The sequence below is a fragment of the Pseudochaenichthys georgianus genome, chromosome 6 (assembly GCF_902827115.2).
Source record: "Pseudochaenichthys georgianus chromosome 6, fPseGeo1.2, whole genome shotgun sequence".
NCBI classification, from domain to species: domain Eukaryota; kingdom Metazoa; phylum Chordata; class Actinopteri; order Perciformes; family Channichthyidae; genus Pseudochaenichthys; species Pseudochaenichthys georgianus.
The window spans coordinates 22,579,056-22,594,078 of NC_047508.1; the positions used below are offsets into that span (position 1 = coordinate 22,579,056).

Here is a 15,023-nt window from a genome sequence, read left to right on the forward strand (position 1 = left end):
AAATGTCTCACTATCTTTTTCTTTCCATCTCCACATTGATTCCGCCCGTCTTTCTCTGAAGGCATTCTCAACCTTTGGTTGTTTTTTCTCGGGAAGGTGAAGGGGCAGCGTTTGTGGTGGTGGAAGGGAAAAATTGAGAGTTTGTTTGACAGACTGGCAGCCATAAAAGACTGCATGCTTTCAAAGGCCAAGACAACACCCTCAAGGGGGGGGGGGGAAAGGAAAGGAAATACTTTTCAAAAGTACTTTTACTTCAGAAAGTGGCATACCTATTCTCTTAATTTAACAAATGAGGTTTAAAGAGGATTATTTTAGGATTTAGCATTGAATTAAAAATAACAGTCACTGCTGAGAGGCACAGCTTGACTAAAGTGGTGAACACACATTGAACTGAATAGGTTTGAAGTTTGGGTGAGGAAGCTCTTTAGAACCATTCTGCTCATGGATCGAGTGCTGATGCAAGACGACCTTCAAGGACATTCCCCTCATTTACACAGCAATTAAGCACTACCCTGTTGGTAAATTGAAAAAAAGACAAAAATCCTCTGTGGATTTAATAACAAACTCATTACCAGGGCCCAACAGGGCGGAACTGCCTTTTAATTAGAGCAACACCTGATTATCGCCCAATTAACAGAGCCAGAGCCACTTAATTCTCCCCCACTTTGGCAGGTGCAGAACATAAACATAAGCCGTCCAGCGTCAGAGTGCTTCCTCTCCTCCAGGAAATGTGTGAGAGAAAAGTAAATAACGACTTTGGAGACAGTCTGTTGTCGGGTGGTCCACAAGCTTGGAACTATGCTGAAAATGTGCTGGGTCGGTGATTCAAATAGCTGATGATATGTAGGACTGGCTGGAAAAACCTTTGCTCCACTACACTTGCAACTCCTTGTAAACAGATGCAGGAACACTGCCAAGCTGTCAACCATCATGCTCAGCCATATGAGCTGATAATACCCTCTATGACAGACACACGTTAATAAACATATCCAACTTTTATTCAGCTGTGGAGGACAGCACATGATCAGCATAGTTAAACTAATCCGTGTTGAACGTACAACACAGCATATGACCACTAATAGATAATAAAATAAGGAATCATTAAAGTGATATTTCCATTTGTTGTATTAGCAAACACCTTTGTTTTACCTTTTATAAGAAAACAAAAAAAAACATAAACATACGTGTATTTAACATGCATCAACAACTTTGCAGCTTATACAGAAACATTGAAACACTAGTCCAGGTACAAGCTGGATGTTTTGTGAGTGTTTTGATAACATCAATCTGACACAAAATAACTAAACAAAGCTGGATCTGATTCTGGCCTGGGGGCACACCTGGACAACAAGCACCAGTTTACAAATACACTTTGTCAGATAACAATTGTCATCTTACATTTACCGCCCAGTTAACCAGCCAGTATTGTTGGTCCTTAGTGTGTTTTACTTTTGAGTCAATACTGGAAACAAAGTGGAGAATCACTGCTATGATCAGCTCTTGAGAAAGCTGGAGACTTTCAGGAATCCAACTTAATTCCTCTGGCAAACACTTGAACTCCCAACACAGTTAATCAATATTCAGTCTGGTTGTATAGATCAATAATAATAATGATTCCCAAACAGGCCACTCAGCTTGATGCCGGGGCTCAATCAGGCGAGTGAGACACGAGTGTGAATTGCTGGTTCCCCATTGAGTCTGTGTTAGTAATGTGTAACGTACACATTATCATTCATTTCCTCTGTCATGTCCTAATTTCTGCACCCCACTCAAGGCTATTAGGAGCCATGTTGTATGTTTCCAGGGTAATAACCGTCGCTGAAAGAGCGTTTAGCGGCCTTAAATTGAGAGGAAATCCGCCAGGACTCCACAGATTTCTCTAAGTCTGGCAGGATGTCAGGCACAACAGCTTGCTCAGCTATAAACACTATCATCTCCACGACCAACAGCAGGACCCAACCTAAGGCCCCTAGCCAATAGGAGGAGCCGAGGCTGGAGAAGTCCTGACCGATTTCTTCCCTGTGCTGATAGGTGAAAAAGGACCAGCTGAGGAGGAAGAAGAAACCTATAGAAAGAGGAGAAAATCGAGTCAAATCAAGTATCATTGCGGGGGAAAAGAAAAAAGTAATTAAGGTCAATTATTACATGCCTGGAGCTTTAGAAAAGAGTTTGTATGATAATGAGCTGCAATTCCAGGGAAAGTTAAAAGTGTCTTTAAAACACTGCTGCCCTGCAGGGTATGTACATGAGGAATACATGAAAGAATTTCTGGAGAGGTGGGTTTGACATGAACTACACAACCCAAAAGGCTATTTGGAGGTTAAATGGAAATGGGGATATGTTTGACTGCTTTACTAGGAACACATAGGTATTACAACTAATTATAAATAGAAAAACATGGTGTGTGGCTCAGGTTTCAAATGTTCTGAGCACTGTCATGGTGTTACCTGTCGAGGCCATGGTGAACAGCAGCAGGGTGGTGGGGTACAGGGCCTGTCCTCCCATGAGGAGAGAGCGAGTGTTGGAGTAGGAGCGCACCGTCTCAGATGTCCAGCAGAGGGCAAACACCAGACACAGAGCCCCCGTGCTTACCGCCATCAGGAAGGAGAGCACTCCAAATACTCTCTCTGCCTCCAGGGCTGTAGGACAAATGCACAGTTCAAAATGAGAAAGGTAATGATTGATCATAACTTTAATTTGCCATAATTACAATACGTTTCTACGATGAATAGGCAGAATGTTGAAGTGAAACATGTTGTAAAAGGGAAACAGCTCTGCATTAAAGTGAAACCAATAGGGTAAAAACAAGAGTTCATGTACTTTTAGGTAGTTTTCAAGACTGCAACATTCATTCTGAAATTCTGATTTGCACAATAAAAAAAAGAAGGAAGACATTTTACTTTTGTAACAATGACCAGCAGATTGTTTCACTTAGATGTTCTGTTACAAGGGGCATCACCTAATCACATATGTCATAGTTTATTTACTGACATTATTAAACCCACCTTATGGCCTATGACTAATCAAATAGTAAAAAGAACCACTACGCCAAAGCCCTGCTGGTTTTGTGATTGATCATTTGCAAGTTGTTGATTTGGTCTCTTGCCTCAATTATACTCTACTACATATATTTATATAATATTTACATTTTGTTTTCTTCTAGTGGCTAAACAGATATTTACCATTCAACCTGAAACTTGAAAAATCCATGTACATTTGTTCTTGTGCTTGTAAAGTGAGGGGGTTGATTTGACCACATTATATTCAATGAAAAGGTGGGTTTGCTTAGTAACAATGTCAATGGAATACAAGTAACAAGGGATACTATTTCTTATAGTTCTGATAGTATCCTAGCTGACCAAGATTTCAGCACATTTGCCTCCAACCAAGACTTGAGAAACTTGTGGAATTCACCGCTCTACAGGAGCGAGCTCTAACATGTTTACAGCTACTGAGAAGTTCCTCTGCAACTCATGATTTCTCAAATGATCTGTATGTTGATCCTCTAGGGATACAGAGGTGTAGAGAAAAAGGTACACTGAGGATCAGTGCCTTTCCAAAACAGACAAGTATATTCCCTTATTAATCATGCTGCAATGCTACTGTATGTCAGTCACAATGGACTTAACCATGATGAGTGACATATTTGGACAGGTGACAAATTACATTTCTTGACTAGAGTAAAATGCCAAATATGTAAATGTTTGATGCTCACCGCTGAAGTCATTGCCACCTATATGATTTGTCTGGTCACTTTTAGTGTTATTCCACTCTGTCCAGAGTCCGCTCTCCTTCAGCCAGAACGGTGTCCAGACTGCGTAGCTCACACACAGGCAACCTGCCAACCCCACACAGGACTGAGAGAACCTGAAGCGACTTGTGGACTCCCCCAGCTCCAGAAACTTCATATTTTCCCTGGCAGGGAAAACAGACAAGACAGGAGGAAATTAAGATGTTATTATTACATTGAAGTTGAGCAACCTCCTTATTCAGTTGATGTAACTCAGTTTTAATAATGTAAATTGTAAGTGAAGCACCTTCTTACCTTTGTTGCTGTAGAAAACAGAAAGGTTTCAGGAACAAAACTGTGCAGTATGTCTGTGTACAGGTAAAACACTTCAGGAACTAGTTACAGGATGGTTACTGCTGTACAAATATTGTACAAACAGAACACCCTACAATGTAGTGCTCAGGACCACAAGCCTTAACTCGCAAATCAAACCGTGCAGTGTTCTCCGCCTCTGCTGCAATGGAAACTCCCCCAGACAGTGTCTGAATCCCCCTGAACTCTCCACTGCGACTCACCAGCTCACACTGTACAGAAGGTGAAAGCACCAACAACTGCTATTCAATATTGGAGGAAGCAGAAGTTTGTGTATAGCTAACATAAAAAATATATATATATAAATAAATGGATGTTAAAAGAGAGTTGAAATCCCTTGACATTTGAGTGATATTCTGTAACAGCAATATAGCATGAAGAAATGTGTTTATGTCAAATGTAGAAAGTCTGTGGGGGTGTCAGAGTGTCATCATCCGTGACAAAACATGTAAGGAAATCCCACTCGCTGTTCCTCAGTGAGATATCAGATATCTCACATATTCTTACCACCCACTTCCCTTGCCTCTGTTGCAACGGAAGGGCGCCCACAGCCCACTCAAAATAAAAAGATTACAGCATATATCATACTAAAATAACTTTCATACAAAAAAAGATAGTATATAAATAAAAAATTAAAACATGTCATCCAAATAAAATGGATTCAACTTAAGACATACTAGTTCATTCCTTTAATCACAGTTCATTAACTATAAAGAAATACATAGATAAAATAAAGTGCATATGACCAAATAATAAAGACGTACAGTTGAGAGTACGATCTAAATGTTAAACAGTACAACATAACTGATTTTGGTTGATTAACATTTGGCATTCATTTAGATTTGTAAAAAGACTAACATCGTTTCAGTGTGGATTACAAATAACAAAAAGCTGTTTTTCTTTAGCAGATCAAATATAAGGCCTCGAGTTTCAGAAAGAAAGTACTCTGTTCTGTCCTTCCATGCTGGCCTTACTGGCTTTTCTTTTCTTCTTCTCTCCTCTTTCATCAGGTGTTTGTATCAAGCTGTTCACTGTAAACGCAGGAGGGTGAAGTACTGCCTCTTGAAAGCTGGCAGCTACGTTCGTGCATGTTTATCCTAAGCTTACTTCCCGGCTCTTTGCAGCAGGGCCTTGAATACATCAAGTATCTGTGGGTCCTCCCCAGCAGACAGCTCCGGAGTGTTTTTCTCCAGCCAATCGGATGAATGGATCTGGTTCCTGAGGGTGCCAATCAGAGAGCCCAGACTGTCCGCAGGCTTTGATGCCTCGCGGTCCAGCAACACTACATCCTCCGTGTCCAGCGGGTCTGTGTCAGGCACAGAGCTATCCTTCTCCTTGGGCTGCTCCGATGACTTGCTCTGAGGTGATGATGTTGAGTTGACAACTGCAGCATTGTCTGAATCTGCACCGTCCTCTCTCTTTGGTTGTTGGCTCTCCTCACTGGCCGCTTTGACAGAGAGGGAATCAGGGCTGATGTTTTTTTCTTCAAATTCTCTCAAGGCCGCATTCATTCGCTTCAAACCTGACGCAACGCAAAACATTAACAGAACAAGTCAGTTACTATTATCCAATCAATACCTAGTTCAAGACAACAAAGCAGGAGGTAAAATGGAATAACACTAACCTTAGACTGAATAAATGAAATAATATATCAATGTCAAGTTTAAGGCAGAAAAACTTGAAAATAGATTTCAAGATATAGTAGTAGAACCTTTATCTAGCCAGGAAAATCAATTAAGAACAAATTCTTATTTTCAATGATGACCTGACAGGAGGCAAAAGGCTTCCTGAGGGGATGGGGGATGGGAGGAAGACAATTAAAAGACAGACTCCGGGCACTACAGAACCCAGGAGATAACACGATGACACAGAGCAGAGATGGCAGGCATAGCAGTTAAACATATAGAAAATAATACTGCTGGAGTTCAATCAGTCATTAAAATAATATAGAACATTCATCCATTCATTCCTTCATGGTAATGCATACTATAGGAGAGGTCAAGACATTGGTAGAGAGCATCAGGCGAAGCAGTTGCATGTGTGTACCAGGGTGTTTGTAATAGTGTCCCTGAAGGAGCGGGGGGAGATAAAGGTGTCCATCTTCAAGTTTATTTTTTTAAGAGGGCATATTAAACTACAGACTCACCGAGCTGAAGGTGGTGCTGTTGGTCGGAGAAGACAATGCGGAACCAGCCGGGTGTTGAGCAGTAGAAGGCCTGACCAGCGCTCAACACCACCTTATGTTGGAGGAAACGCCTCCACAGGGAAAGCTCCTCCTCAAATGACGGCTCTCTGAGGTACTACAGAAAAGAAGAGACAAAAGTGACACATCATATCTACAGTACAGGTCGCACATACAATAGAGTCAGAGTAAGAACTGAAGACATCTTAGCGTGGCATTCGTCTCGGTACCTTTCTGAGGTCAGCCCAGACGTAGAGCGCAGCAGGTCGGTCCAGGTAGGGGACGCCCATACTTTGCAGCTCTCCTGTCAGGTAGCTGTGAGCGGCTTTCAGTCTGCACCTGTTCTTCGGCAGAAATTCCTCGCTGATCCACTCTGAAACACGAGAGTGACAATAGGTGGGTGTGAATTAAATGGAACAAGTCTTTGTGCAGCAGAACCCTGCTGTGCTCCTGTCATATCAAAAGCAAGCCACGAAAGCGGGTGATATCTGGAGGAAGAATGAAAACCGCATACAGCACATTTGAATTATTGAAAAGCTTGTTTCCAAAATGAATGGATTTAGGAATGTTATCAAACAAGCAGCTTTGTACAAGGATAGCTGATTATATAAGTGGGAATTACAACGCATCTTTACCAAAAGGGGTTACACATTTGTCTTTTTTTTTACCTTTATTCACCAATTTCATAATACACATGTAGACATACAAAGAAATATGGAGGCAACAGCAGATGTCATTGAATTATAAACCATAAAAAAGGACACTTTTACAATAGGAAAAGAAGAGAGTGTGAAAACAATAGTGAGAGCGAGGGTGAGCATTTTGTTTATTATCTTCATAAATGTGTTTACAAAAGTGATAAGTAATGTTTGAACTAATCTATATGTGTATTGAAATAAACCATATCTCTATAGTTGCGCAGAGCTGACGACCGACAGCTGATAAGAGTTAACACTGGCCCAATGTTCTCTTCCATGAGAGGTCACGGTGATAGAAAGTCTCTAAACATAAGCGACAGCAATGATACTGCCTTGCTTAGCTTGTGTTAACAAACAAAATGCCTTGTTTATGATAAATAGTGAGGGTGAATGGCTATGATAAAGAACCTATGGTAATATATAATGTGACTACAATGTGTTATCGTATTGCTCAGTTTCTGTTCTCATTGGCCAAGCTCCAAACACCTTCAACCTGGGACATAACTAGATACTTTGCTCATTAAGATATCATTCACCAAAAGCACATGTGAATCTTGGATCCATACCTCTGTCCTGAAGCAGTTGAGCTACCTGGCGCTGTGTGGTTCCAGAGATACCGTGGAAGGAGCCCAGCTGAGCCAAAGCCTCCACCAGGTCTCTGTTCTCAGTGTACAGAGTGCCGATTCTGAATCCTGCCAAAGCAAAGTCCTAGAAACGACAAGAGGTGTGAATGAAAAAAGAACGCCGAGAGCTAAAACCCACTGAAGAAAGTCTGAGATTTCACTGTCCTGTGAGCAGGGATACCAAAGTCTCACAATGTCACACTCGCATGCAGCCCAGCACAGTACGTACCTTGGTCATCCCCCACATTACGTGTGTCCTCTGTGGGTCGGGCAAACTAAAATAAGTGCACACTGTTAGCAGTTAAGAGGCTGTCTTCGGCCACAGACTTTATGATTAAGGGTGTAATCGAGTAATTATGCAGAGGTTAGGTTCGTGAAGTACCTGTCTATACTGAGGACACTGTGAAAGGCGACAGATTCATCAAAGACCGACAGCATGTACACTTCATCCACGATAGTGTGGAGCTCATTTCTAAAGAGGGAAAACATGGAGAGAAAGATAAGGAAAATAAATAATATAGTGGAGCATTAATAAATGGTTTTATACTAGTAATGATTGTTTATGACAAAAGAAAATGCAACAGAACTGTAAAATAGTCTCCTCAACATCCTGCATCAGTGTAAAAGCACTGTGGTTTATGGTTACAGCAGCTCAGTTGCCTGCGGTGGGAATCTCTCTGGCATGATCATTTAGAAAACAATGGATGATGCAGGAGACTCCTTTGCTCATGGCTGCACTTGAAAATATGCTGATGGTAAGGAGAGGTGATAAAACTCCATCAAGAGCGCTTGATATTCCACACATGGGACAGAGCTCTCGGGCCGTAAAATAAAGAATCAACAATAGGAACTGTTTGCAGTACTTTTGGCCATGTGCTTAAAGGAGCCAAAGGGCTGCCCAGAGGATTACAGTGTTAGGCCAGTGCTTGAGATAATAGCGGGGCAAACACACCTTTTGGCAAACTCCAAGAAGGCAATCATCTCTTCCGGGGTGTAGATCTCAGCCAGAGGATTGTGGGGGTTCATCAGGATAACAGCTCGGATGGTTAAACCCTAAAAAGAGATGGGTAGTTTCTAAATACATTTAAATGTGTCTTTCATCTTTATAAACAAAGCAAATCACTGAGGAAACATAGAGTATCCAAGGTTCTTTTCTAAATACAAAGCATTGTTTGAGTGGTTTGGTGTTTCTTTACATATTCATTAGGGGTAAGTGGTTCAAAACAAATGCAATCATGGCTTACCTCTTGTTTGGCCCTCTCTAAACCTTCTTCTAGTTTGCTCACAGTAAGCTGGAAGGGCCGACTGTCTTTGCCATCACCCTAAAAATAAAAGCACACAACACAAAAGCATTCGATTGGAAAACTGACGATACAACTTACTGCGCAAGATCCCATGATGTTTTTTAATGCAATGCCAATATTATACATGTGAGACACAGTATATTTAATCTATATCGTAATGTAACAACAATAACAACATATAGAACAAACATGTTGAACACCAACACATAGTAAGCAATCCAAGTAAATCCGGCTCTCTTTTCTTACCTCACAGTCGAGAGGGACATGGAAGAGTTTCACATCACTATACAATTGTAAATCTTCAGTTATAACACCGTAGAAAGGAGTAGAAATAAGAACGGCATCTGCAACATAATAAACACAAAGACCATATGAAATACAAAAACACATACATCAACACCCAGATGGGTATTTTCATTGCTAAATTAGAATGAAATGTACCAATTGCTATATATGATAATCAAAGTTTTCATTTCATATTGTACATATTCACACAAGTGATTGATTTACCATGAACGTTTGTAGTAACTGGTCCACTTTTCAGGCTTACATTGCTATTTATGTAGCTGCCTAAGTAATCATGTTGAGGAAAAAGTGATAGGGTTATATGATTATATTACAACTACCCCATGCTTTATATTTAATACGATGATCATTTTTAATAGGCAAGGCAAGTGTATTTATATAGCACATTTCAACACAAGGCAATTCAAAGTGCTTTACAAAAATGAAAGACATTAAGAAACATATTATGAAATGACATTTAAAAACACTCATTTAAAAGCAACGATATAAAATGGCATTTAAAAACCCTCATTTAAAAGCAAAGATACATGAATAAAGGTTACAACTACAAAGGCAACACAGACAAACTTCAGCTGCTGTAGTGGACATATTTGTATTAATTCAGTATAGATATGGAAGCATTGTGTTTTTATGTCAGTGTCGTCTGAACTTACCTTGAGGGTCACAAATCACCGCAGCGATACACGAGAAGAGGGAACCACAGCCATTCATCACCACCACCTAAAAAAACACACACACGCATTCACCGTGTTATGAAAACCCAATTAAGGCACAGAAGGAGGCTGATTCATTTGCTACATTTTCATCCACCTACTACAACAGCCATTCATTACATCTGCAAATTAAGTTGTTTAAACAAGAAAAGAGATATTTTAGTTCAGGAGCAGTAAAGTAGCATCTTTATAATCATTACAAATTCATGAGAAACATTCATTTAATTCACTGCCTTCATTTGAGAGAACGAATGGCTGTTATCCAAATTCTCTTCTGAAGCAGCATTATAAAACATTTTTTTTAAATACTTATTTGTCAGTAATTACATAACTTGCTGGACATCAGTATTAGTCATGGGAAGAGGACCTGCTATCACAGATGGGCTCTACATTCCAATCTAGATGGACTGGTTACACAGAGGGTCTCTAATTAGCACCCGACACCTGCCAAATGCAGGTTAATGGTTGGCTCTTTGGTGGACAGGGCAAATGCACAACAGAAAGACAAGTTGTTTAAGTTGCTCATAACGGCTAGGACTGTATAAAAGCTGCGCTATTAGAACTTTATTAGTTTTGATTTAAAGTTGAAGTTGTCAATTCAAGTCTGTATAAATGAAAATATATTGATAGTATATTATTTGCATGTTTGTGCATGCATGTCAACAGTACCATTCCACCCTCCAATCCTGAAAAAGAGGGCTCCCAGAAAGCCAAGGTGTAAAGCCAACACTGATATTCACTGTGAATGTAATGCTTCCAGTTTAGATACATCTAACATTAAGGACATACCAAGTTTTCCTTAGTGTTGCACCTAGTTTACTGCAGCATGCCACTGTGCCAGACAGTGCCATTTTCAGACCCTGATTAAGAACTACAAAAGGAAAAAGGAGTATTTTACAGCCTGCTCTCGGATAGCTTCGTCGTGATTAATTTGACCAAACTGACTCAAAAGGTAGTGCCCAGTAAACTTTAGTCCAGTTGCCCAATTAAAAGGCTGCAAGTTAATAGGTGTGCTCTAGTTACTTTATTTCCCCTTTAAAAAAAAAGTTTCCTCGAAAAAGTAAGGAGACCACAATGTTAAAGAATAATTAATGAATACTTCTACATCTTATTTTAATTGCTGGTTTAGAAGCACATTACAGTTAAAATTAACATGTACGTTAGAGTCAAAAGTGCAAGTCATTCTGCAAATAGTTTCCTTACAAATGTTTAATTATTAATGAATTAATGTATGTTGTAATGCACTAAGTATTAGTGCTCAGTAGTTTAAACTCTTGAGATGATTTCTGTATTTTGCTTTTATACAATATGTTGTGTGTACAATGATATGCAAATGTGGCAACATCTCTACAGTCATAATTTACATGTTGCAAATATTACCATCCGTCATATTGTGGGGGAAGTGTAAATGCTTGTGTTTTACAGACTGTTCAAATGACTTGTGTTACACTCCAGCAGCAAAAGCAATAATCTTCACTCACGTTGTCAGCCTTCAGTGGGTTTGGAGAACTGCAGTAGTGAGTAAGGAACTTTGCTACCTCCTCTCTTAGGCTGAAATGGAGAGGTTAGAAGAGGGTTTTACTTTAAAAGGCCTTGTTAAAATGAAACTTTACGACAGTCCTCTCATCTGAAGCGAAAAGAAATGTCCAATTACTTACAATGTATGTCCCCTCCAGTCTGAATACTGCAACAATGATGGGTCAATGTGTAGCATTTCAGGCCTGGTCAGCTGTAGCAGAAAGGAAATTGAAACTCATTTGTGAATCCAGGGAAAAAATCATTTAAATTACCAGGATGGGGTTGCACATTAATTACCCGCGTAAGAAGAAGATCATAGCATAGTTTGTTCTCACTGGTACCCATGTTGATTATGCCCTGGAAGCAAGAAAAGTGTTTAAGTGTCATTCTTTGCGTCATCAGAGCTTTTCTGACAGCTGCAAAGCCAATTTATTCATGACCCAGACTCACATCGGGGTTATCTCTGTCGTGGTGTTTGTCCAATCCATATTGAGCAAACCCCTCCTGGAGGATGCCCTGATGCTGTCGGATGATGTTACCACGGTTGGACAGGTATAGGCTAGAGCCAAGAGTTCCTGCTCCTCTCTCTATTGCCAAAACATTCTGGGACATTTTGCAGGGCTTGACAGATGTTTCCTGAGTGGAAGCAGCCAGCGTCGTGGGAGCTTCTGAAGGCAGCTGAGATAAAGATGATGAGACAGAAGGGGCGGTTGTGGTCACCACTGAGGCTGACAGATGAGGTAGGGGTGAGCAGGAGGGGTCATTCGGTGTTGTCGCAGCGGTGGGAGCGGCCTGTCTGACAGCAACCAATGCCCCTGTGAGCATGCTGAACAGGCGGAGCTCGTGTTGGCGCTCCTGTTCTGCCCTCTTCTCCTCCCGCTGTTCTCTGCGCTCCTCGGCTTGCAGCTCTCTGTCCAGACGCGCTTCCTCCAGGGTGAGAAGGCGCTCCTCTGCTGACTGCTGCCAGGTCAGGAAGTTGGCCAAGGCCTTATCCAGGCTCCTTTGACCGCTGCATCGAGCACCCCCAAGGCCCCATGATGATTTGCAATAAAGGCGACGCTTCCTCTGTCTCACAGAAGATGGGGTATGAGGGCCATTTTGACTGGGCAGCTCAGAAGTGTCCCTTGGCGCATGATCACCACCAACAGCCTGGGTGGCAGGACCTGCAGTGTTCAGGTCGCTAAAACCTGCAGACATGAACAAAATAGGTTTTAATTACACGTATAACGTGATGTTAATGACAGATTAGATCCAGCACCAGACACTTTGTATGCTAATATGGACAGTCTTGCACTAATGTACATTTCTCAAAGGTATTGAAGTGTTTTTTATATATTGATTGTGGTGCTTTTATGTATGTCTTAATGTGTGCATATGTATAAATGTGTCTGTTGATTGTGTATGTATATATACATATTTTTAAATATATATTTGTTTTTGTATTCAGGATTGTGGGATCTCTGTCTGTACACACATACTGAAAGATTGACAATAAAGTTGACTTTGATATTATATGATATAGTTATTATATACATAGTCTTAGTAATTATAATATCTGAAATGACTACCTGAGGGGGAGATCCTTGCATTTGTGGAGCTCTCCCCTCGGCCCGGAGAGTCTTCTTGCCCCAGTAGAGACTGCCCATCAGTTTCCTGTTCATCTCCTGACCCATAGTACATGTCAGGGTGGGCAACACCTGAATTCAGCATGCTCTCCTCCACATCTTCACATTTAATGTCCAACGGATCTCCTGGTTTTGGGGGATGACCAAACAGAAACCCCCCTGAGGAAGAAGACCCAAAGGTGACTGTTGGGACCCCCTGCAGGAATGAGTCAGGCCCGTCAGGGCTTTGAAACACGTGTTGGGCTATGACAGCTCCCCCCAAGGAGGAGTAGGTAACAGCCGGTCGGTTCGCCAGCACCCTATCCATCACATCATAAAACTTCCATGACCTAATTTTGTGATTGTCTTTAATGCGACGGTACTCCAGCTTCATCTTTTTTATCTTTTCCCTGCACTGGTCCCCGGTACGACAGATGCCCTTTTCCCGCAGAATGTGGGCTATGCGGTCAAATACACGCTGGTTTCGCAGGGAGCTCTCCAGTTCAATCTGCACAGACTCATCGGACCACAGCTGCAGCAGCTCCACTATCTCCGGGTCGGTCCAGTTGCTGCCTCGCTCGTGCCTCCTCCCTCGAAAGTCCATGCTCCAAGTTACAGGACGTAGGCTACTCTGCAACACAAAACCATGGGGAAATATAAGCAGCTTACCTCTGTCAATACCACTTCAGGAATACCAAGACAGTGACATACCTAGAAAGTGGTAAACAACATTTATATACACCGTGTTTAACCTCATGTGGTGCCTCACCGTGAACAATACGTGCAGCTGTTGGGAACCAGATTGTTATAACTGTCGCCCCGATGCAGTGTCATCCACGCCTTATGTCCCGGCTGGTTAACCCGGTTTGGACTGGTTTAGATTGCTAAAGCTTTATATAGCCGGTTCTAAGATGTGTAATGCATTATACGGAGAAAATATGTAACAAGTTGGCGAGGGGGGGTATAGACCGAACAAAGATGTGCATCCGGGTTGACGGCACATGCGTGCTGTCCTTATTCCGGGATAAGTTTGTTCCGTGCTAAAGCGGGGCTTCTGAAAACGGTCTGGATTCACTTGTACCAGGCTGTTACGGGTAGACAGCAGAGTCAGGCTGAGAGCTTTCTGCTATGGCCCCCTCTACCGTGCGGTGTGCTTTCAAGTAATGAGTGTAAGTCAAATACTTACCCAGAAGATGGCAGTCACGCACAGCGGTACGACTCAGACTTTTGTGAAAACAAGGATGTGTGTTTTGCATACAAGCGTAGCCGAGAAATCATTTGTAACGATGAAACAACAATGAAAGAGCTTGAATTCGAGGCAAACAGCCATAATTGTCACACACAAAAACGTCAAGTAGAAAAGCATTCATCGTCCAGTTAATAAGAATAAAAGCCTTAATCAAATATATATCGTGAAATATAAGTCACTTGTTTAAATAAATCATGTGTAGGCCTACTCTAATGTTCGGGATTTCATGAAAATATTACACGGCAAATTAATTCATTTCAGCTGCTTAAGAAGATGAACCGATACTATCTAATAAAAAATCGGATGAATGTATCCTTGGGTCAGTTAATTCCTGTTTATTGCCCTATAGAAACAGAAGCCGCCCATTTGAACGACCACGGTGATACAAATCAAACACACCTCAGTCCAGTCGGCTCAAAACGTGACGTATTTCCTGGAGGATCTTGGTTTGTGGCAGTTTGTTGTCATCTTCATCCAGTAGTGAACCGTTATAATATTGCCTTGTAGCCTCTTATTCTCAAATGTGTATCTATTCGTGTATTTACTTTTTCGTGTGTGAAGTAACGAAACTCTTGCCAGCAGATCGAGCCTTTAAAGAAAAATAACTGGGTGCGACCGCTGAAGTTAACTCAAAATAACGGCAAGTTGTTGGCGGATAGGAGGCGAGACTGGAGAGTTGATTTCAGCACTTTTGGAGGAAGATGGGTGTGTTCGGCTTGCAATA

At 41.4% G+C, this 15,023-nt stretch overlaps 2 protein-coding genes across 5 annotated transcripts; both read right to left on the bottom strand.

Moving 5' to 3' along the window:
- Positions 1–240: 240 nt before the first annotated feature.
- LOC117448397 (uncharacterized) lies at positions 241–4,602 on the bottom strand. Of its 2 annotated transcripts, XM_034085681.1 has the most exons (4): positions 4,046–4,602; positions 3,716–3,915; positions 2,448–2,639; positions 241–2,065 (listed from the first exon to the last, which is right to left on the bottom strand). In XM_034085681.1, exons 2-4 carry the CDS (start codon positions 3,906–3,908, stop codon positions 1,779–1,781), a joined length of 672 nt encoding a protein of 223 aa, XP_033941572.1. In that variant the 5' UTR covers positions 3,909–3,915; positions 4,046–4,602; the 3' UTR covers positions 241–1,778. The 2 variants fall into 2 exon arrangements, with proteins under 2 accessions (XP_033941572.1, XP_033941571.1); XM_034085680.1 differs by having other exon boundaries at positions 3,716–4,602.
- Positions 4,603–4,790: 188 nt separating this feature from the next.
- accs (1-aminocyclopropane-1-carboxylate synthase homolog (Arabidopsis)(non-functional)) lies at positions 4,791–14,280 on the bottom strand. 3 transcript variants are annotated; one of them, XM_034084747.2, is made up of 17 exons: positions 14,237–14,280; positions 13,015–13,681; positions 11,897–12,633; positions 11,744–11,803; positions 11,587–11,657; positions 11,410–11,479; positions 9,869–9,935; positions 9,420–9,479; positions 9,156–9,253; positions 8,850–8,927; positions 8,558–8,658; positions 7,988–8,077; positions 7,835–7,880; positions 7,549–7,690; positions 6,515–6,657; positions 6,249–6,402; positions 4,791–5,624 (listed from the first exon to the last, which is right to left on the bottom strand). In XM_034084747.2, exons 2-17 carry the CDS (start codon positions 13,652–13,654, stop codon positions 5,206–5,208), a joined length of 2,976 nt encoding a protein of 991 aa, XP_033940638.1. In that variant the 5' UTR covers positions 13,655–13,681; positions 14,237–14,280; the 3' UTR covers positions 4,791–5,205. The 3 variants fall into 3 exon arrangements, with proteins under 3 accessions (XP_033940638.1, XP_033940637.1, XP_071059581.1); XM_034084746.2 differs by lacking the exon at positions 14,237–14,280 and adding an exon at positions 13,820–14,189; XM_071203480.1 differs by lacking the exons at positions 9,420–9,479; positions 14,237–14,280 and adding an exon at positions 13,820–14,188.
- Between the last annotated feature and the right edge of the window lie 743 nt (positions 14,281–15,023).